At 41.4% G+C, this 24,114-nt stretch overlaps 1 protein-coding gene across 2 annotated transcripts; it reads right to left on the bottom strand.

Moving 5' to 3' along the window:
• Positions 1 to 35: 35 nt before the first annotated feature.
• On the bottom strand, positions 36 to 22,123 carry coq8aa (coenzyme Q8A, genome duplicate a). Of its 2 annotated transcripts, none has more exons than XM_031755084.2 (17): positions 21,960 to 22,123; positions 18,501 to 18,600; positions 16,327 to 16,406; positions 15,994 to 16,241; positions 15,719 to 15,911; positions 15,534 to 15,600; positions 11,421 to 11,495; positions 9,242 to 9,370; positions 7,012 to 7,097; positions 6,722 to 6,862; positions 6,368 to 6,449; positions 6,097 to 6,190; positions 4,906 to 5,047; positions 4,611 to 4,718; positions 4,432 to 4,497; positions 1,993 to 2,079; positions 36 to 1,810 (listed from the first exon to the last, which is right to left on the bottom strand). In XM_031755084.2, exons 1-17 carry the CDS (start codon positions 21,999 to 22,001, stop codon positions 1,514 to 1,516), a joined length of 2,037 nt encoding a protein of 678 aa, XP_031610944.1. In that variant the 5' UTR covers positions 22,002 to 22,123; the 3' UTR covers positions 36 to 1,513. The 2 variants fall into 2 exon arrangements, with proteins under 2 accessions (XP_031610944.1, XP_031610945.1); XM_031755085.2 differs by lacking the exon at positions 21,960 to 22,123 and adding an exon at positions 21,572 to 21,949.
• Between the last annotated feature and the right edge of the window lie 1,991 nt (positions 22,124 to 24,114).

The following is a 24,114-nucleotide window of genomic DNA, read 5'->3' as shown; positions in this document are numbered from 1 at the left end:
CCACACACATGCATAAACCCACACAGAGACACCCCGACCAGAGTAGCTCAAACATTTACTCTTGTCATACGATATTTTATTACAACGTTCAGTTAAGAATGCATTTTGATTACAAAATTGAAACCCTCTGCTCAGTGATGCTTAATATGAAATATAAAGTAGAGATTTCTAGCTACAAACCATCTGCTAGAAACATCAGGCACTTTGTTTTTTGTTTCTTTTTTTCTCCCCCCCATTTTCACACCAGAGATCATTATAACAGTATTCACACAGCAGATCACAGAGAACTTTCACAGTCACACACCAGTCAGGAGGATTTTTCACCCGAGGAGGCGTGGAGAGATTACCGACTTGCGGGAGCGAGCAGAGCCCACAAGCTGATCTTGTGCGTTATCAGGACGAGCGCTTCCCATCCAGGTAGTTTGTGAACATTCAGGTCCAGTGTTTGATGTGTGAGCTATGACCTGTTTCTTCTGGGAAACATTCATTTCTAAACAGAGAGCAACATGGATCCATGTGGTTTGTTAGTTTCTGACTGAAAATAAGGAAAATAACAATTCAGATTCAGGAAATCTGAATTATGTCTGACAGAATTTAAATTTTGAGCAACAATGCTGCTAACTTGGCTAGTTAGTCCATATGAACACTGTTTAAAACCCAGTAAGAGGACAGAACCTATTCAAATTTAGAGACTTTCATCCTCCTGTGAATTTAGCTTGACTTAATCTCATGCCCAAAACAATTTCCCTTAGAAGCTACAAGCTATAAACAACATCATTTAGTACTGTCTGGCTGCATTAATACACAAGATCCTGTATACTACATATACATATGCTAAAGTCACACATTCTTGTGTGTAAGTGCTGAGAAATATCACTTTGTCACCCCCTTTAAAAAACAAACAAACAAACAAAAAGTTTGAATAATTCTCATCATCTCTATTTTTATTTTATCAAAAAGACTAATTATCTGCAGTTTGCTTTTAGACCAATACCTAGTATTTATATCCATAATATCTAATTAATAAATGTGTTTTAAAAAAAAAATAGAAGCAGAAATACCTGCATTGTTATTCTGGCCTAAAATTAGAGCTTAGTTAACGCAATGCAATGTTGTGACATTTACGGTAAAGAGCAAACTTTACAGTTTATCCCAAAGCTCAACAAAACACAGCAACATCAGATGCAAGAATCATCGTGAAATCATCAAGAGATGCAAATTCAACCTTTTTACACTCAGTTTACACTTAAAACAAGGCTGCTTCTCTCCTTCACTCTTGTCTCTTACAGCTTTTTTTCTTCTGGCCTTAAACGCAACACGCACGCCGTGTTGCTGCTCCCTCTTTCAAACCAAAAATGATGGGCGGTGATATGTATGCGGGTCTTTTCAATGGATGCCCAACAGGCTGGCGCTCGACGACCGTTTCCTTCCTCCGTTTTGGTATCTATGGGCACTTTCCTGTTGGCCCCCCTCCCAACATCCAGTCCATCATAATTCCTAACACTGATTGGTTTTATGCCAAGTCAGATGGTGGCGTGCGGCCTTCCCAGTACTTCTTATACATCATTTCGAACATCTCCCTGCATTGCAGCTGAGCATTCAACCGGGAGCAGATGAGGAACGAGCCGCCCATCTTACGGTGGAGCGAGTACGTCTCCTCGGGGGGTGGAGTGAGCCGGTGTTTGAGCATCACGGGGATGAGGTTGTGGATCCTCTCAGTGGTGGACTGGGAACCGAAGTCGAAGGGCTCCGAGGAGGCAAAAGCCTCGCCGAGGATCATCACTGCATCCACGTGGGCATTCACCATTGCCTGGACAACACAAGTTAAAAAAACCAAAAGAACAAAAAAATAAAATAAACCAAAACACATGCTTAACACATTATGTTTGCGCACTTTTACAACTCTTATTTACTTGTTTATGGCTACTCCACATTGACAGAGCCATCATTTGTAAAGCAGAGCAGGCAGAAAAAGCTCAAAGAGATCATTACCTTGGACTCGTAACCGGTCAGGAACTTCATCTCGATAGATTTCTTTAGTACTCCCTCCCTGTTGCCTTGGGCAGCTGAACGGATTATCTGTACACACAGACACAGGTCGCACATGTCACTCTCTTTTTCTTCATTCAAGATTAGATTTGAATCTCTTACGAGAATTTAGGCTGCCATGAATAATTAGGGTCCTTTAACACCTTCTGATTTGGCATTAAGATCGAGTTCACCAATCATCAGAGGCAAATGAGTAGAAGCGTGAGTTACAAAATGTCAACATCAGCAAAAAAAAAACTAAGATGTAAACCCTGAGGGGAGATGTACAATTTCTGGAGCTTTGTGTCGTCACGTCTCTGGATTACTGCTAGAAATATTACAGCTGCACCTGCACTGTACTGCCAAAAGTATTCGTTCATCTGTCTCCACATGCATATGAACTTGAGTGACATCCCATTCCTAATCCATAGGTTTTAATATGATGTTGGCTCCTTTGCAGCTATAACAGCTTCAACTCAGGTTTCAGTCTGGTTTTAAAGCTTTTCATAGCACTGAAACTGCACTTTTAAAAGTTCTTAACGATCTTTTACTAGCCACTGACTCAGGCGACTCAGCTGCGCTTTCGCTTTTGGATTTGACTGCTGCATTTGATACTGTTGACCACAGGATCTTGATCTCTTGGTTGGAGCACTGCGGCATCAAAGGCACTCCATTAGAGTGGTTCAGGTCATACCTCTCTGATAGGACTTTCTCAGTAAAGATTGGAGACTTTACTTCTTCCACAGCCCCCTTTATTTGTGGTGTTCCCCAGGGTTCTGTACTGGGGCCAATTCTATTCTATATATAGAATAGAATTGTGTTGCCTCTAGGTCTCTATATGTTGCCTCTAGGTCTTATTTTCAGGAAATATAATATTAGTTTTCACTAACATGCTGACGATACTCAGATCTATCTTCAGCTAAAGAGAAACAGTTCTGCCTCGCTAGAACCTTTATTTCAGTGTCTAGGCGAAGTTAAGGCCTGGATGGCCTCTAATTTCCTCAATTTCAACAAAAATAAAACCGAAGTGATCGTTTTTGGACCAAGATGCAATTCTAGCACCTCACATTTTAATTTGCGCAGTTTAGAACCTTTTATCAAATCGCATGATAAAAATTTGGGGGTTACATTTGACAATAAGTTCACCTTTGAGAAACAGATTAGTTTAGTTGTACAGCGGTCTTCCTTTAAACTGAGGCTTTTATCCAAGGTGAGATCTTTTTTGTCTTTTAAAAACCTAGAACGGGCAATTCATGCTTTCATCCTATCCCAACTGGACTATTGTAATTCTTTATATGCAGGCATTAGTCAGACTTGTCTTGCAAGGCTCCAGCTGGTTCAGAATGCCACTGCTCGTCTTTTGACACGAACGAAGAGAAATGAACATATCTCCCCGGTGTTTGCCTCGCTTCACTGGCTCCCTGTACGTTTTAGAATCAATTATAAAATCTTATTGGTGACTTATCAAGCACTGAATGGACAGGCCCCAGGGTATCTGTCAGATCTACTGCAGCCTTATATGCCCCCTTGAGCTCTTAGATCGGGTGATCTTTTGCTCTTGGCCACACCAAGGTCGAGGCTGGTTCTTAGAGGTGATCGTGCATTTGCGGTTGTGGCGCCTAAATTGTGGAATGATTTGCCTCTCCACATTAGACAGGCTCCTATCCTCAACCTTTTTAAATCCTATCTTAAAACACATTTCTACTCACTGCCGTTTAATACTGCATGAAAGTTATTTACTTATTTATTTATAATTAGCTATTTGGCATTGATGTTAATTGATATTGCTATTTTATTGTGTGTTATTTTATTGTGTAATTTGTATTTTTCTACAGCACTCTGGTCAACACCACTGTTGTAATTAAAAGTGCTATATAAATAAATAAATAGAAATAGAAACGCTTCTGGGAAAGCTTTAAGAGTGTTTATGGGAATTTCTGACCATGTTTTTTTTTTTTTTTTTTTTAAGATTTGTGAGGTCAGACACTGATGTTGAATGAAAAGGCCTGGCTCACAGTCTCCACTCTAATTTATCCCAAAGGTTGTTTATCAGCTTGAGGTCAGGACTCCGTGCAGGCCAGTCAAGTTCTTCCACACCAAACTCGATCATCCATGTCTGTATGCACCTTTCTTTGGGCACTGGTGAGCAGTCATGTTGAAACAGAAGGAGCCAAACCCAAACTGAGCCCCCAAAGTTGAGAGAAACAAAGAAATTGTCCAAAGTGTCTTGGTATGCAGAAGCATTAAGAGTTACTAAAGTCATTTAAGGCTTGATTATCTGAGATTAATGTCCCAAAGTCAGAAGCTCAACACAGGAAAAGTTAGTGAAGCCATATAAAGAGCATACATCATCACCATTCATGATGATTATATAGCAGCTGACATGAGGCTGACTGGTCTCACCTCTATGTAGACATCAGTGAAACATTGATCAAATCCTCTTGTGGCTCCAAAGTCCAACAGCGCCACCTAGAGGAACACACAGCAGTTACCCGTTCCCATTAGCTGCCAACTTCATATTACTTATATTTATAGCTGAACAAACTTCATGACAGCACTCTACGGGTTGTACTGAGACTCACCCTGTGCGTCTGCGGATCATAGAAGAAGTTGGACCAGTTTGGGTCGGTCTGCATGTACCTGAACTCGAACAGCTCTCTGACACACAGAGTCAAGATGTTGAGGCAGATCTGAAAGAAAAAAAACAAAGGTATACATTCATTCTGCTGAAAAGAAACACATGCCAGATTGAACTCGCTTTTGCTTGTTTGTGGTGTTTAGTGTGTTGACTGAACTGGGATCAGCTAAGAAAGGAATGTCTGCAGTTGAGAAAGCCCCTTTGAACAAACTAACTTGTGTAATCATAACCATCTGTACCTCGTTCTTCAGCTCCTGAGAGAGGCTCTCGGCTTTGTCCAGGGGAAATCCAGGAACGAGTTCAGTAGTGAGAACATGGCGGCTGCTCAGCTCATCTATCACCTCTGGTACGTAGAAGAACGGATGGTCCTTTAAGAGCTCCCTGAGCCAGACATGGGCAGATACAAAAACACATGAAATACAACTTAAGAACACAACACTCCACATAGAGTGTTAAGTCTATATATAAAATTGGCTAGCAATCACAGTCAGCCTGACCTTGAACTCAAGCAACGAACATTTAAAAAGGGGGATGGAATAAGCTAACTATATCTGTGTAACCCGAGCGTTTCAGGGGTGACGGAGAGCAGACTGCACAGTGCGGAGAAAGACAGAAAGGAGAATCGAGCCATGATATGAGCTCAAATACTCGATCAGTGCATCGGGGATTCAGTCGAGTACAATAGTGTGCTGTCACTGACATGACAGTTAGGTCTACAGTCCACTTTATCCCAGCATATAGATTAATGCAGCCTTCCTTCTAACTTGGAAGTCAGATCTTGGAGCTGGGAATGAATGTCACACACGAGGTGACTGTGTTCCAGAGAGTACGAATACAGGCTCTGTTTTGCTCTGAAGCCAGGTGGCGCCATCACTAACAATACCTGGAGCACAATGCAATGCTGCAGCATGGTTATGAACGCAGCCTGGTTGGTTCTGTGTGCCTCGCTGAATTAGACAGTCACAAATACAACTTCTGCAGCTTTACTGCCATTTATCCTGCTTGAATCATCCAGGATTTAAGTTTATGAAATATGGAAGCAAAGTGATAAGTTTGTCATTGGTTGGGTGTGCTGCTAAATTAGTAGAAATTAAAATCCACTCAGAACCTCAAATTTGACCACAATCTGGGTGAAGACCTATTAGACGATCACTAAAATCTGAGCAACACCCCAGGAAAAGCAATTCTTGTAAATTGCCATTGTATGAGCTCACGAGGCCTTTGGCCATATGAGTTAAAAATTATTTTCTTCATTATTTAATTTTCTTCATTTAATTTAATTTGGAAATACACTATTGAACTGCAGTTATTACATTCTGAGGAACTGCAACTGCAGGCTGGTGAACAAGAATTAAGAAAATTTTAAGGAAAAAATAAAAACATTTCTCAAGCTTGGCTTTCAGATTACGACAACATTTGCTGCATAATACCTGAACTTCCTTGCACACTGGGCTTCTCTAATATAGTCACACTCCAGGGCTAGCTCTTTTCTCATGACATCTATCAGGTGCTCTGGAAACAGACCTACAGACACAAACAAAACAGGACAAAAACATTGGGACTAGTCGTGGAAACAGTAACTCAGAAACAGGTAGAGAGAAGCAGACACGGGGAGATGAAGAGGATGCTGTGTGTGTGTGTGTGTGTGTGTGTGTGTGTGTGTGTGTGTGTGTGTGTGTGTGTGTGTGTGTGTGTTTGTACCTTCAGGCAGGGCATTGCTCATATTCAGCACCGCCATCAAATTGTTGACATCACTGTTGATACTCTGAGCCACACCAGGATACTGAAGACAACAGACAGAGAGAAAAACATTCAAACACTTGGTTTAATTTGATAACACAATTATATTTACTATAAACAGTTAGCACAGCAATAAAACTATGTTATTCAGTAAAAGCATGAGATAACTAGCTCACATGTTCCTCTGTAAGGAAAGGAAACGCATCCATCTGATAATCAGATTATGCGTTTCCTGTATGCATGCAAGTTTAAGCGAGTGTTGACAGTGTTATGTTAACAACACGAGGACGCAGTGTCACATGTTTTTATCCTAACCTGTATTTTCATGGCCACCTCCCTGCCATCCTTCATCCGTGCAAGATGAACCTGCCCGATGGACGCTGCCGCAAAAGGGCGTTCCTCAAACATTTCCAGCTTGTCCCTCCAGTTTGGGCCCAAATCGTTATTCAGTGCTTTCTGCAGACAGACACGAGCAAGTAGGATTTTAGCATCACTGGAAAAAAAGTCTTCCAAAACAGCAAGAGGCAGGAATCACAATGCAGTACTCCTTAAATCATTAAATAAAATATAAGTTGCTGAGGAAATGGCATAACTATCAGTCTTACTGTCATTTGTTTGATTGGCATGAAGTCAGCACTCTGTCTCACACGCTCAAAAATCTTGGCAAGATGAGGATTGATGAAAGCGTCATCTGAAACATAAAAACATCTTGAGATCTTTAATTAAAGATTAAGTTAAGTGGTTCTCAAACATTTTACCTGCCATTCCCCTCAAAAGCTAAAAATAAACCAACGAAAGGAGGAAAAAAAATCCAAACATGCTCCTACCCACAACTTTGAGCAATCATTGAGCATAAAGAATGATCCAAGTTAAACTCTTGTTAAATAAGGTCAGCGTGATAACATCAGCAAACCCATTTGCTTATTTTTTCACTGCCATATTGTGTTGCATAACACAACCTGAGTGGCACCATTACTTTAGAAACACCCAAAAAAAACATGAACGACACACAGGAGTGGATGCTGAAACACGTACGAAACAGGCACCAGGGCCTAATCGTCAAAGATCAAAGTAACATTTAGACACTGCGTGATGCAAAACTGATGCAAAAAAATTCTCTCTCTCTGAGCCAGTGTGTGAGAGGCAGCTCTCCCTCTGTCTCTCTCACAGGCCAGTGCACAAACACAGATCCTGCTCTTAGTGACCGTAGTGCAGAACTGAACGCGTGGATATGCCTCGCTACAGTCAGAGGACTCTCGTTGATTTAAGTGCAGCCGGTTGTGAGAAATCTGAGAGAAACGTGCATCAAATACAGACTGAGAAATGCAGTTTTCGGCTGACCGTCTTGTGGGTCACCTGTTCTTATCAGACATGCTTTATTAATACTTGCAGCTTAGAGACGAAAAACTGAGTCAACTTAACTGTACAGACATGAGTTAATGATAAAAGGCAACGGTTAGCTAGCTGATTGTGAAGCTGTGGGTCCGCTTATAAACACAAGCTGAGCTGTCCAACAGAAAAATCACAGTTTGAGTGTGAGAGGAGAATATAGAGTAACAGTACAAATGTAATAGTACAATTACTCAGCAATTTATCATAAACAATTAAGCCATACACATCGATATAATGTGTAGATTAAATGGCTGTGTGGTTTCCTACTAAAATGTGTACTTTGTTTAATGGGACTGAAAATTGTAGATACTACATAAAGAGCACATACAGCAATCAAGCTTTAATACTCATAATAATTGCTTGATTTTACTGCTTGAGTACAATAAACCACATCATAATCATAATCAGCTAGTTAAATCAGACTCGACTGTGTAAACTGATAAATTGCCAGTGTCTGACGTTGGCTTTGGCCGGCGCTGTAGAAGATATATGTAACCAGGATTAAAGACTTTATTAACAGTTTCAGACCTCTCAAGGTTAACACCGTTTTGAGTGTTGTGCTAAAAGAGCACAATGGCTGAACAGACAATCATCTGCCCATCATTGCATTCCTGCCATGGCAGATAAATGTCAGCAGAGGACAAAGACTGCAGGGATTTCTATCCTCTGCATATAGTCAACCGCAGACTATTATTATTATTATATCCATTTCAGCTTTTTACATTTTCTGTGAAAAGAGCAGAGATTGTGTGTGTCCACCCACAGAATATTACATTAACCCCTGACCCAGCCACACTTCGAAATTGCAGTTTGTCACCACTTGAGAGAGACAGTAACACAGCTCAACGGGTCTCAGCACAGTGGACTGACCTGGTCTTTTTTGAAACCGCTGCCTTCCTCTCTACTGCTACTGTCTTCATGGCTTATTATATTTACTGCACTGCACTGTTCAGGCAAAGATGGCACGAATACCAAAGGAAAAGGTCACCAAATCAAGGTTGGGCAGAGGTAGCAACAGAGCTAAACAAAGCTGTGATGATGGGTTTACTGCTGTTACCCGACACGGCTTCATTAACTCACTGGTTGTTTTGTTTACTGCCGCTGGCCTCGCTCTCGTATTATCTGTTTGTGTACACACACTGACCTAAAGGCAGGTTAGAGCCAACACAGAGCCACAGTATGAAGACGGCAAAAAAACTAAACAAAAACAAATAAGCTCACCAAAAAGTCCTCTGTACCAACTCTTAGTCAGTTCACAAGTTCTCAGCTACTACAGCACACACTCAAGCTAACCTGCACCACAATAATCAGTCTGAAAACTGTGATTTTATATAGAGCGTTTCCCTTCACAGAAGGCAGGGTAAGGAATGCTTTTTATTCACAAGCAGAAAACTTTTTAAAAAAATCTAAATTTCAATGCGTCTGACTATGTCCGTCCCTCACCTTGAATGCTGAGCATCTGTCCCAATTTTAATGCAGCTCCTCTGACTTTGCACAGAGTTCTGACAATGCGTTCTGCATTGGCCTCGGACAGGAAAGGGCTCGAGTCCAGAACTGCTTTCCTGTTTTCACCTGAAGACAAAAAAAAGTATTACATTTGCATTTAGTGCATTTTGTGATTCATGTTAAGTGTTTTATCCAATCAGCAGGTAAACAGGTCAATAAACAATAACTGTCAAGAAAAATCATACTTACTTTTCTTAATTGTGATTACATAAAATGTTTCACAGATTTCATTAAGTATGTGTATGTATTTGCTTTTTTCCCATACAGACAGGTTTTGCCAGGCCTGCAGTGCTTGTTTGGTCATGTGACACATATTGTGAATTTAAACTTTGTCTTCTTATCCCCACATAGTTGTCTGCTCTGCTCTGCTATTTTCTAGCCTTTGACCATTTTTATTGAGGCTTATTTTGATAACTTGATTAATAATCTGCTCCAGAAAGATTAAAAAATTTGCACTGACCATTAAATACACAGTGTAACAAATGTAGACCGTGCAGAAACTAAACATCAACAAACGTGGCCACCGTGATAGTAGTCGTAAGGTCGTCGTGCCCAATTAAACTGTCAATTCTACAAATATATATGATCGTGGGATTTGTATACGCCATACAGATGTTGGCACTCACATTTATATGGAGTAGGCAATGTTTCTGCAAAGTTTTGTCAAGATTGGTCTGTGCTTGTGTGCAGAGTCAGGTTCACAAGTTCTTGTGTCACATTTACTGTTTTTCTTCTATGCAGCAACACAATTAATTTAAAATAAGGCAACAAGGATTTGACTGAAGGACAAACATTTTAATTCAATGATTTAAGAGAAATATTTCATGCAACATTTAGGAATTATGGACAATTTTTAGAGAGTCCTTACATTAAAGCCTACCCCCGTAGGCTTAAATGTAATCAGTAACACTTTGAGTTGATGGCATTCATGAGGTCAAAAAACAAAAAAACAAAAACAGCATGTTTGACACTTGTGGTGTAATCCATTTGAAGTCGAAAGTTGGAATGTCTGAGTTCCCAGATGGAATTTTCAACTGGAAAGCAACCTCTAGCTGGACTTCTAATTGGCAAAGTCAGAGCATCCTCACAAACCCTGACTTAATTATCCAGGATCGCTGGTAAGCAGTAGCAAAACCGCACTTGCAATGTGCAGTACTACTGTTGTGTATTTGTGACTTGCTATATAAGCTATATGCAGAACACTGGCAGTGCGTAAAAACAGAAAAAACAGGGGTTGAGTCCTCCTGCTAGTGATGCATGTGACTATCCTTATCAAGATAGTCATCCTTAGCATGAATGCCTATCTTGCTTTTCCAGCTTTACTGCTAGAACACGCATATCTTGGGAGTGACGTTACTCGCAGCGCCGGTATCCGACTTCTGAGGTAAATGGGACGCAGCGCTGTGGATCTGACTGTACCAATGTGTGAGGGGTGTGACTGTGTACGTGTGTCAGTAGGTCATCAGGTAGTACGCTCTGGTACATCTGAAGCTGCCTTCAGAGGCTTTAATGAAGATTTAGCACACACACACACTACACGTGTGTGTGTGTGTGTGTGTGTGTGTGTGTGTGTGTGTGTGTGTGTGTGTGTGTGTGTGTGTGTGTGTGCGTGCGCGCGCGCCTGGGATTAAAGCGCACACAAAAATAAATAGCAACAAACAGATGCACAAATGCCACAGATTTACGCCTGTACGCTCTGTTTCAGCTTAGCCTGTGTTTTAGGATTAGCAGGTTGACGAAGCAGAGCAGGGACGTCTGTTAAGGGGGCAGGCTGTAAGGGAGATGGCCTAATTGAAGTGTGCAACATGTAATAACATGCAAGAGGGATTGGTGCTGAGGGCAATTCATAGGAATGCAGCTGCAAAATCTCTGCATGTTGTTACTATAAACCAAAAACAAACGCACTGTGAGGAGTCCTCACCACAACATTACTAAGATTTTTTTCTGTGTATACTACTGTTAAGAACAAGCGTCACGTAAAAAATGAATAAATATACCAATGTTTTAAAAGCAAACAATGCGGTTTTCATCCATTTCTTAGCTGTAACATGTAAATCCCGCTCACTGCTCGAGCCACTTAGGCGTGTGCGTGCGTGCGCGCATTTCTGAGTGTTACCTTCTGCGCCGTTTTGTCTGATGCTCTTCTTGGCGAATTCTGCCAGAGCTCCAATACCCAAACCTACAGCCAGACCTGGTGCAAACACACAGAAAGACCAATGCATTTTCATCATTAACACACACAGAATATACAACACATTTTTAAGGACTGTATGCAATGTGAACCTTTATCTGATGATGTTGTGCTGTTTTTTAATTGATGAAAAGAACAAAACAAAGCTCACATCTACACTGACAGTAAAACATAGAATCATGCAGCATATGTATAAAAAAAAAAATATCCTTTTAGTAAATGAGGGTATGGACAGGCTGCTGCTTTAACGGGACCCTCACCTCTGCTCTGTGATGAGTGTAAATAACCTGACTAAACGAAGCCACCTGTTGCAACTGCTATCACTCCTATCAAAATAAAACATATGCAACAGAAAATATGACAAAAATAGAAAGCAAATAAAGCCTTTGATCGTGTCAGTATTTGGCAATGGCTGCAGTGGTAACAGCTGCATCCAACACAGCATGTGGAAATAATGTCAAAAAAAACTGAAAGCTTTTGGAAAACTCAATCATGTTAAAAGTTAGAGGATTAAAAGAAAAAGAAAGAGTTTGCGCAAGTGGGCGGCTGTTTGTGAAGTTCCTCTGAGCTTGCTTCTAACTTACATAACTCAACGTTACATAATCAGTTAGTCAGCGGCCTCTCTGAAGCAGAGATGCAGCGGTGGATGGACAAATGGGGACGCGGTGTGCTTCAGTGTCATGTATACAAGTCAACTGAGCACTTATTCATCACTCAAAAACATGCAACAAGTGTCACCAATGCTGGAAACAAGCTGTTCATTGCTTCGTGTGTGTGTGTGTGTAACTTAACCTGTAACTTTTCCTTTCACAGTAATGTCATCTGCCTGTGTTTTGTTTCCTGGTTTAGAGAGGATTTGCAATGCACAGATTTAAACACTGAATATGAGGCAGCCGGTCACGTGACTGTACCTATATAACTGTATGATGTCAGCATGTGCAACTGTCAAGCCAAAGAGAGATCAGCATTTCCAGCAGCATCTCTGAGTGACACTTTTCCAGACCACGCACAAGTGTCTGTCCATCATTCGATCTTAAGAAAAGCAACGTGTTTGCAAAAATGACTGCGGTGCTTATTCTCGTCAGTTTATTTGGTATTCAGAACCAAACTGCACTGTCAGCAAAACCTTTGAAAATGGTGACTTGAAGGGCGACGGCGAGAGGAGGCCGATGCCACGCAGTGAAACGGTTTGGCGCTTTTTGCCTTGTCTGACTTTGTTGCCAAATGTTGTAGGGGAGTGAAGGACGGGGTCGAGGCCAGGCTCATGCATCGCCTCCTCTTTTCAACACCTTCTAAATGTTACCGCTGTCAACATGCTGAATCATCTCAGCTCTCTACCTGTCGCGGCTCACTGCAATTCCAACTTGTTTGGAATGAGCTGTGGCTAAATTCTGCAGTGTCGACGGTCCACGCTGACTTATGTGAGGCTGTTCATGTTTCACTTCTGTCCGCTTTATATTCTCGTTCACATTTCTGGCTTCGGTTTGACTCTGTGCCTCCTGCTGACAGATCCATCATCTGTCTGAGGAGAAATTCCTAACACAAAAGCGGCCGATCAGTTCTCTTAAACTACTTCTGAGGCTAGCTGCGAGCTCTTCGCTGTGCTTGTGTGAACATTAGAGCTTTGAGTAAGATTAGCACTGGAAAAACATCCTGTCGTGGCACAATTTGGAGGATTAGAAGAGACATTTGATATGTTTAAAGTTACTGACTGAAAAATGTGAAGTATTTTTTTTTATGTATTAAATGTCTCTTACTATTAATGTGTGAACAGAATGTAATCCAACATATAAAAGCTGATCTCCCACAGCACTCTCTGTTGCCTCTGAAGTGTTTATGCTTGCTGCTGAGGTCTTTTTCAGGTCCTTGCCTCTGCTCTCAATGTTCAACACTAGCAACATTAGCTAATTTTAGCTTAGAAATTAGAAATCACCAACATCAACAAAAAGGGTAACCTCACACTGCAACACAAACTCGAAATAAAAAACAACAACAAAAAACAAAGAAACAAAATAAAACACAAATGTTGCTAGCAACTAGGTTAGCAAGAAAGTCATCCAACGTCAACAAGTAGCAGGCTGATGACTGCAGTCATTTATTAAGGCTTTTCTGGAAGATACACACAGAACCTTTGGCTAATGGTCAACTCACCAGCCACTTTATTAGACGCGTTCAACTGATTACTAACACAAATGTCTAATCAGCCAATAAAGTCAACGACAGCAATCAAGATGACCTGCTTAAGCTCAAACCGAGTATCAGAATCGGGAAGAATGGTGAGTTAACACTGGAAAAACTGGGGTTTTCCCACACAAACATCTCTAGAGTTTACAGAGAATGGTGAGAAAAAAAAAGAAAGTATGCAGAGAGCTGAAGTTCTCTGGCTGAAAATGCCTTGTTGATGTCAGAGGTCAGAGAAGAGCCAGGCCGCTTTGAGCTGACAGGAAGGCAACAATAACTCAAATAAGCACTTGCTGCCACCAAGGTATGCAGAAAAGCATCTCTGAACGCAAACCACACTGAATCTTAAAGCAGCTAAGCTACAGCAGTCTTAGATCACACCAGGTGCCAGTCTTGCAGCTACAAACAGAAAACTGAGTTGCAATTTACGTGGGCTCACCAAAAATTGACCAGAAGAAGACTGGAAAAACGTTGTTTGGTCTGATGAGTCTCGATTTCTGCTGCAGCACTCTGATGGCAGGGTCAGAATTTAGCGTAAACAACATGAAAACACGGATCCATTCTTGGATCTGTGCTTCCATGCATCATTAAATACCACAACCCACTTTTGGAATGGGGTGGAAAGGGATCATTCGCATCATGGATGTGCAAACCTGGAGCAACTGTGCAATTCAATCGTCTAATTCTAACCAGAATGTCTAATAAATGTCTCCATCACCTTGTTGCATCTATGCCGCAAATAATTGAAACAGTTCTAAAAAATAAAAACAGGTCCAACCTCATACTGGTGTGCCTAAAAAAGTGGCAAGTGAGTTTTTGGTTAAATTTCTGCCAGTTTTATATTGTCTGTTTTTACCCTTTTATTATTTGTTATCTTATGTGCAGCACTTTGTGATTCTGTCTAGAAAGGTGCTATATAAATAAAATGTTATTTATTTATTTTATTTATATTGTAAACCAGACGGAGAATGTTAAATTTTAAAAATCAATTTTAGATTTTTTTCTTTAATGTATATAACTGAACTGCATTAATGTATTCATTAAATGTGTCACAGACAATAAATGGAAAACTGTGAATGTGGTGAAATAGCAGATTAACAACAGCCGTGTGCACTACAAAGTCAAACACATTTCATTCCTTTTATGGCTGCACGATTGCAGAACTCCCTTTCAGGCTGCTGGTGTCTCGCTGTGCCAGCTTGTAGCTGCCTAACAGGGCATGTTTTTATCTCAACAGGAGCAGATTAGTTAAAGAAAAGGCTGCGGAAGCTTGACCTCATTTCTAGAGGTTTTTGTTTTGAGTGCGGCTCCAAGGTCTGACAAGCATGTTACACACATTTCTCAATGTCTTGTTTCCTTCGGTTCCTTTAGGGGCTTTGTTTTTGTATTCGCTGCCATTTACATATGGCCTTATGTAGTCCACGTGAATTTATTAGTACTGTCTTAACACCAGCTGTCCTAAACCCAGTGACCTCATCTAAAAAGGTAAGTGGGAGGTTAAAAGATTACAAGATTAGGTGACTAGAATTTTACCAACTCAGTTTTTATATTAAGCACAAAGAAAGCTCAACAATTACACAACATTTCACCAACACAGCTAGATCTTTCAATTAATAGAGACTCACTTTGACTTCTGTGTAATCAGAAAGAACCCCCCCAAAAAATTCACTCTGTTTTCAAATATTAGTTTGAACGTATGATCCAATAAATGTCATCTGGACCATTAAAAGCTGAGGTCTGTCCACACAAAGCTTTACTTTGCTGCTGATGTATATGCAGACTCGTAAGACTACAGATACAGGCAGATATTAACATCCACTGAATCCTCCGTGACTCAGACACAGTGTAATGCTATACCTCCAAAGTTGGCCAATCTGCTGATCCGGGTCACGGGCACTTTCCGCTCTCTGGCTCGCTCACTCAGCTGAAGAAGACACAACGCAATGTGACTTTCCATTAAAATTTGAAACCAATAACAGAAATTAAGCGTTTACACGAGTATCTTTGTGTTCAAGGAACAGGAAATGAGAAAGAGGAATTACCATCTGTTTATGTGGTTTTCCATCAGTACCCTTGCTCTCTCGGGCTTTCTCGATGTCTTCAGCTGTCAATCCCCCCACCGTGGATGGGTCCTGATGGTAGCTCCTGAACTGACTGACAGGATGCTGAAAGTAAAGCTGCCTCCACACATGTTTGTTCATTCTGTGGTTGTAGAGCTGACGTCCACTAAGAAGTCTGCCACAGAGAAAGCAAAGAGAATTACCTTAATCCCCCATAACTGGCAGCAGCGACTCGTTTATGGCACAACCATTCTTACCTCACATCTTGGTGGTAGGATCTGGTGTGCCCACTGAACTGTTTGCTGGGGTCTTTGTATCCTTCAAATACTGAGTGTTTCCCACTGGCATGCTTCGCCCCTGTTGCTGCGTCATCGCTGCTTCCTGAGTGATCCACTGTGAAGTCTGCACCTTCATCCCTGAACTCTGAAGTGTTGAATGTGCTTTCATCTGGAGGAAAGTCAAAGTCGGACTCTGAGGAATAGCTTTGCTGCTGGCCGGACATTTCCTTTAGAGACAAATGCATACATTTAAAACAAAGTCAAAGTACTCTTATGACATTTATTAAAATGCACAGTATTATCTGCACAAACCTGGATTTTTGCCATGGCTGCAGAGATGCCTTGCTCCGCAGCTGATTGGACACTTTGGACAGCAGCGCCTAATCCTGGGGCTGGTTATACAAATACAGGAAAGGTCAAGTTGTGTTCTGCTATTAATAAAGCAACTATTGTGTTAATATTTTATAAACTCCATTAAGAACAATGTATCTTAGTGTTCTGGTTAAAAATAGTCAACTGAATATTGCAAAAGGCCCTTTGTTCCTGTGGCCATCCAGTTTCCTGGACCAATTCCTCCTTTTTCTTTATTAACTGTAAAACTTTCATTTCTTTCAAACTTGAGCAACAGTTACAAAACAGCTATAGGATGTCCTTTTACGCAAGGCTACTGTGCTGGAATCATTTTCTAAATAACAAAGTCTTCTATCTTAAAAACGAGCTGTGAACAATTTCTGTTTGCCCTCAGTGGACAGCTTAGTGCAGACACACCCCAGTGTGTCACAATCTGAGATCCACTGGTGGGAAGACTACAGCCCAGTCGATTTATCGGTGGGTTGATTTTATTGTATGATACTGGCTATTTGCTGATTTATCAGTGGCGGCATTTATATTACTAAATTGAAATAAAAGTAAAGAAGAAATGGAGCAACAGCCATCAACCATGTAATGAGTGTTGGCATTACACAGTTTGCCCACCAGAGGGCTCTCTGCAATGTCCTTCAACAGCCAAATAACAACCAACTAGTCTAAGCAGAGATGGGCGGAGCATAAATGTAAGTAAATAACTACACGCTTAGGGAAATCTGTTAATGTTTCATGTGCCGTCTTCATATGGATCATTCGATGACCCTGACAGGGTCAAATACACTGCAATTTAAAAAAAACAAACAAACCAAAAAAACAGCAACAGCAAATAGAAAAACAAAAACAAGTACACAAAACAAAACAGAAGTGTTTGAGGACCTAATAATGTGACAGAACAGCTGAGGAAGTGACAGAAACCAAAACATATGAACACACTTAAAAGAAGAGTGCTGTGATCGAGAAAAAGATGCAGGTAATGTGCGTTTTCATGGCATGATTCATATAATACATACATGTTTGCTCTTAGCTTGTCACTTATCACTTCCACAGCTCTTCTGTCATGTTATTGTTTCCCCAAAAATGCTTTTTCTTGTTTTCTTAAGTTGCGGTGCGTTTGGTCTCTCAGGGCCACCGTAGGATTATCTTCACCCATCTCACCCGATCCCTAGCATCCTCCTCTGCCACACCAACCCTCTGTGTGTCCTCCTTCACTACATCCATGAATCTCCTCTGAGGTCTCCCTCTTTTCCTCCTGCCTGGCAGCTCCATATTAAACACCCTTGATCATCATCTGCACATGTCCAAGCCTTGCCTTTTTAACTTTGTGTCTAAACCGCTCATCTTGAGCTGTCCCTCTGATGTGCTCATTTCTAATCATGTCCATCCTGGTCACTCCCAATGAAAGTCTTAACATCATCACTTTGGGATTTTTATATCACCAAATAAGGATATCAGTCTTAAAAATCCTGTACAAGTTGGGCTCCAAAACAAACAAGTACTGAAACACTAACAAAAATTCTTCAGCTGGCTGAAAATTAGACATGCCATGTTAAAGAACACTTGCTATTTGTTATCAAGTTGTAGATAGAAGTCAGTTCAAGCACTTACAAACATTTACTCATAACTTTGTGAGCATTACACTACAGTACAAATGAACTTCCGGTCAACATGTTTTGGCTATAAAACTAACACAATTTGAATATTTCATTTATCAGTGACAAAACGCTTGCTACATATGCAGGGATGTTGACTGTCAGGATCTCAGTGTTCTCATTCTGAACCCTGCTGGTGTCCAACATCTGTGTCTACTTTTGCCTCCTCAAAGCCATTTTTTTCTCTTCCTTTAGCTCCTGATAAACGCTGAGCTCTAGGCTCCTTATCCTATCAGCAGACTTGAGAAGGAGTCACCTTCACACAAAACAGAGTCAATACAAAGCAAATGAATTGGTTTTCCTCCCAGAGGGGAGGGGATTTAACTGGGTTCTGCCTCATATCATTTGAATGAAAGTCAGTTCGGGGTCGCTGCAAGTCCCACACTGAAATGTCTGGTTCGGTAAAGTGAGAACATGACTATCAGAGAAACAGAAAGATAAAAGCACAGAGAATATTGTTCAGAAACATACCTGTCCCACTGCGGAGGGTGTTGGTCTGAATCTCTACGACTGCCTGGCTCAGCTTAGCCAGGCCTCGCATTAGCAACATCATATCACCTGCCATGATGGACTACAAACAGAAGACAGAAAGACAACAAAACAGAGAAAAATGCAGGGTGAATGTCATCCTTCGATTCCCCTGGAAGCTCCGATACGAAGCAGTCGGAGATTTAAATGTGTCAGTTCACCTCTTCAGGGAAGATAAAAAGACCATAGAAACAAAGAAGGCAAATGGAAAGAAATTAAACCCGTTGTCGAGTCACTGCCAACAGAAACACTCACAAACATACACAGCTGTCACATCTTGAGAGGACTTTAATACTGGGTCTAAAAATACCCATGACCTCCGATCCCTGTTTGGGCACATGGAGGCACAAGAAAGGGAAAGCGAATGCTTGTAAGCTGTGAATATGCGTGCATGTGGTCCAGGACTGCATCTGAAAATGTCACTGGAAACAAAACGGGAGGAGAGCAAGGGATAAATCTTTCAGCTATTTCTGTGCACGAGTGAGCGTGGGAGCACGTGTTGAGCTCATGCTGGAGGCTCACCGTCATATTTTATGCCAAATGACGGGACGACGAGGCTGGTTTTCTATGAATCTAAAAATGTCGCGCCTTCTTTCAGGAAACAACCTGGTTATTTTTACAGGCTGTTACAGCTGTTGCTATTAAAATGCAATGGCAACGCTTGAGAGCAAATCTCAAGATTGAGTTAAGACACAAATAAAACTTGAGTTTGTTTCAGGCTTATCTAAACAGCAAGCTGCATTCCTGCCTCTTACAGTTTGCTGCCTGTTTTTGTTACAATATTACAGGTGCTGCTTTGTGGGCGTGACAACAGGCTGCAAAACAGCTCAGTGAGGATTTGGGCCAGTGGAGAAAGCTGCTGGGGCTGTGGCTGAAGGAAACTACGCAATATATGAATAAGCGTGTATGTGAAGCAGTGCACATACACCGCCTGAGTCAGAAGTGGGTCATCCATCCTCCTTCAGGGCTGCTCTGTTTTCAGATGGTGGATACTTTGTGACACAATAAACCAAGAGGAAGGGGGAAAAAATGAAGAGTTTGTGGAAAGATGTGATCGGAAGCTTGTATCTTTTTTTCTTTTTTCTTTAGAATTGCTAAAATTTGCACTGGAATAATCATGCTTGAGAAATATGGATGCACATTTTCCTTCACAATGCTTAAGATTAAGTTTTTTGTTTTGTTTTTTTTGTTTGTTTGTTTTTTTTAAAGGCAAATAAATGGAAAGTTAAAAAAAAACTATAAATGGTACAGCTAATTCATCTTGTTTTTAAGGTCATTTCAGTCTTTGATTTCATAAAAATACAACACTCTCTTTCCAATTACAAAGCTGTGCCATCTTATACTGAACTTCCCACAGTGTGCCTCTTCCAAGATCTCTTGTTTATTTAGACCTAAATCTGTAAAAGACAAAACTCCTACTGTACTTAGATTCCACAGCTATAAAATCAAGATTCAGAAACACTTCAGTTAGAATGTCCCCTGGTCCACATTCATTACAGTGCCATTGATTTTTCTCTGGCTGCGACTAAGATTTCATTTTATTGCCAAATCTAATCGGCTGAGCAACTTCCCATTTGCCAGAGTCGGTGTGTGGCCTGTGTGTGTGGGCCCCAAGCCCTCTTCTCCAGAGGAGGGAAACCGAAAGGTATGATTTTGGTAACAGCGCTCTGACTGTGTGGCAAATATGCACACCTAAGCCGCAGCTGTTGTCTGCTGCTCAAGCTGTTGTCTCACCGCTATGGAAATAGCCCAAGCAGTGTTAGTCAGCGTCTGAATCCTGCTCAGTCCACCTCATGGCTTCCTGACAGTCTACCATCACTTGCCCATGACAAGCGTTCCTGAGCCAAGAGTGGGAAATGTTTCCCGTTAACTTTGCAGTGGCGTCACCACCGTTTATGAACGAAACGTGAATAAACTCACGTCGCCCTGCAAGACTCCTGGAAAAGGAGAGTCTCTCCCATTTTAATATACTCCACAATCACAGGCAATTCCTGTAATAAAAATAATGCAATCACAGACAGCTGTTACACCGTTACCTGTTAGCACTTCATAGAGGCTTAGACTGACCTACCTCACTTTTATGTATACATAATCTGACATGGTAAAATGGAAAAGCATACTTCTCTATTTTATTAGATTTTTGGCCAGATTAATGCTATTACTTACATCACAACAGACCATGACACACATTATAATATATAACAGATAAAACTTTTAACAATAATATAACATCGAGGTGATGATGGGTACTGGGACTGACATTAAAAAAAGAAATAAAGAAACTTCTCAAAAATTATAATCATCTATAGTAATAGATGTGTTATATGTTTTTAGAGTGTTTGATTCTTGAAATGATTGCTCTAAAATGTTGTGCAGATATGAAAGTGGTACAATTACTACAGGAAACTATTAACAATAGTTTCAGTTAAAGGTTAACTGAAAAGAAAACACGTACAGGAGTGCCAACAATTGACTTCCGTTTATGCCAAATAAGCGAAATTTTATTTTTCCTGCAGTACCTGAAATAAACATATGCTAGTCACTAAGGTGCACGCTCTTCCAGAAACGTATAAATTTGGAATTAAGCTTTAACACACGTTTTAACAGCGTAACGAGACACTACGGCCTCTCTTCTTTCAATGCAAGGGCACAACAAACGACAGTTGTCCTTTTAAAACTCCTAACTCACTTCCTCGTAGGTGACCGTGCACGAGACTTCATAACAACAAACTCGTGCCACGTTAAGGAGTTAAAACTAGCATTACGGCTGCTGCGAATAGCCTGAGCGGATTTCCAAATGTCCCGAATAAAGTAACGCTCGGTCTGCAGCTTGACAAAGTTTGTACAAGTACGGGGCAGCCATGGTCATGTCAGGCACGTCAGCACGCCGCTGCGCAGGATTTTTCACGTTCAGCTGGTTTGAGGCTGAAGCGACGAGAAGCGGACGAGGCCAACCAAAAATATACTTGACTGCGTACATAATAATTAGCAGCTAATGCACGATAGGTACTCACCAGCAGCTGTCGTGTGGGCTTTCTGCTGGTTTCGCCAAGTCTTATCAGATAAGGTGGCCCGCCTGAGGAGAGTCAAAGCAGCCGATGTTTATTTGAGCTGCAGCAGCACTTTCCCGAGGATACTCTTTATCTGGGAAAACGGTATGCTAACAGCAGGAGCTAAAGGTTATTTACTAGCCGCCCTCCTCCTCCTCCTGCTGCTACTGCTGGTAGCGTTTAATCCAGTTTGTCTCCACTCACGCTCTCTCTCCACCATGAGGTCAAACCATATTTACCAACTTCTCAACAGCAAGAACGGCGCGTTGACGTAACCTGCTCGTGTGTCGTGCAGCGATAATGAGGAACGCAAACACTAAGTCGAAATTTACCACATACAAGAAGGACGTACCAGAGTCCTTCTAGACTTTGGGGGCCTGGAGGGGCGGGGCATGTACAACCACCATGTTTGTTTTTCGGGGGTCCTCCTGCTTTATTATCAACAGCTATGTACTAAAGCTAAATTGACATAACTTTAGCTTTACAAGACTCTGGTATTTCTCCTCCCTCCCTCCGTCCCGCTCTCTGCTCCTATTGGTCCTCCGTCGTCTGTTGACAACACAAGCAACGGTTTGCTTGAAGGGAGGCGGAGTTTAAACGCGAGTGCTGATTGGTTTGTCACGGAGAAAAACAAAGTGACGGTTAGATGTGACCACGGCCTGATTTGTAGCTGAGTTTACTGATAACAAGTTTAACTTTTACAAGGCAGGGTGGCGATAATTGACACAATAAAATCGTAAACGGTGTGGATAAAAGACTAATTCCACAAAGGTGTCAGCTATATAAACAAAAATACAGCCCTCGATGGTGAAATGGGGCTATGCTTCCCTCTACTGTTTGTAAGAGGACGGTACCTTACTGGAGCGGCCATGTTTAATTAAATTAAAAATGTTTTGATTGGACCATTACATTGAAATGTCTAGCAGAAGAAAATAACTTCGAAGCCGTCTTTACTCAAAACAACAAAAACCCAAACAAAAACATGTACACGCATGTTTCTTTTTCAATTACAGGGATGTTATTGTTTCTCCTGCATTTTCGATATTGGGACAGCAGAGGGCACCGCAGAGCTACACAGCTCGTGTGACATTGTGTAAAGGTTTTATAAGTTTTAACCGCTTTCCTAGACTCAATAAATTCACTTGTCCTCTATAGTGAACTAGGGATGCAACGATACCAATTTTTTCAAACCGATCCGATACCGATACTTGGATCTGAGTACTTGCCGATACCGAGTACAAAAACCGATACTTCTACCACACACAAGTTAAACTTAACCGGTAGTAAAGAAACGACCCCACACAACTCTTTAACACAAACGAAACGTTTACTGAACGTAAGGGCAGAGACAAATACTGTACAACACATCCCTTTTTTAAACTCAAATGATATTCCAATTCCTTAACCAAATGAAATACACTGTATAAATGACATAATTCCCTTTCAAATTATATTAAACAACCCAACTTATGTTATCACCTTTTGGTAAGTGACTCACTAATATACACTCCAAAACACGTTATATAAATCCACTAAACATACAATATTCACACATGGGCCCCACACACACTCACATTCACACTTGTTGCAGGCCTGTTTGCTGCTCACGCCGGACGATGGAGAAAAATCCTCTTCTCCCCAGTAAGAGCACAAAAGTCTGACTTACAGTTCCGTTGCTCGGTAGGTCGCCGTTCACCAGTCCCACACTAAATCCACTCCCTGCGGACCCGATGCTGTCTCTGCTACAGCGCATTAGCCAGTCACTGTCCAGCTCTCCGACAGTCCATAGCAGCTGCCTCCGTGGCGCAGCCAAGCAGTCCGGGCTAGCCTTTAGCCTCGGCGGTCATGGCTGGAAACACAGTTTTCCACGGATGGTGGTGCGACCGTTGAAACAAAAAGTCACTTCACCCACACTCTGTTGCGAACCTCTCACACGGTTAGCTTTCTAGTCACACACTCTTTTGTGCAAGTTAACCTCAGTAAAACTAGCCGAGTCTCTCACTTTGGTTCAGCTAACCTCGTGCATCTCTCCATGCCGTTCTCTTCTGTGAACTGTGAACACCTTATGTGGCGTTCAAGTCCATGGGAATTATGATTATCTACTCCCAAATTCCCATCCGGGCTACATAAGGATCGGTTCATGGTATCGGTTAACTTTTACGAGTACGAGTACGCACACATTTTACAGTATCGGCCCCGATACCCGATACCAGTATCGGGATCGGTGCATCCCTATAGTGAACATATGATATATGAGACCAAGATGTAGACAAATTAAATTTTCCAGCTTGCATTCCAGTGCGGAATATGGGAAATAAGCTTGCTGTGAAACTCAAGCCAGATTTTATGACACAGATACACAAGAAATGCAAGGAAAGAATTTGATGTCCCAGAAGTTTTGAAAGAATTGAAAAAAGAAGACTCACAGAGGCTTACCCTTTCACCCCTAACCTTAATAAAAGTGGGAGAGGGGACACCCCCACATCAACCTCTCTCTATTCAGAAGG

This window comes from Oreochromis aureus, linkage group 15 (genome assembly GCF_013358895.1).
Source record: "Oreochromis aureus strain Israel breed Guangdong linkage group 15, ZZ_aureus, whole genome shotgun sequence".
Taxonomy (NCBI): Eukaryota; Metazoa; Chordata; class Actinopteri; order Cichliformes; family Cichlidae; genus Oreochromis; species Oreochromis aureus.
This window is presented reverse-complemented; position numbering and strand designations above follow the sequence as displayed.

Bases quoted from the DNA above. Each gene is read 5' to 3' on its own strand.
- coq8aa (XM_031755084.2), bottom strand. From the start codon at position 22,001: ATGCCCCGCCCCTCCAGGCCCCCAAAGTCTAGAAGGACTCTG. The intron at 18,601-21,959 runs GTACGTCCTTCT...TTCTGTTTGTAG, and splicing joins CAAAGTCTAGAAGGACTCTG to TCCATCATGGCAGGTGATAT. The intron at 4,498-4,610 runs GTGAGTCTCAGT...GTGTTCCTCTAG, and splicing joins ATGATCCGCAGACGCACAGG to GTGGCGCTGTTGGACTTTGG.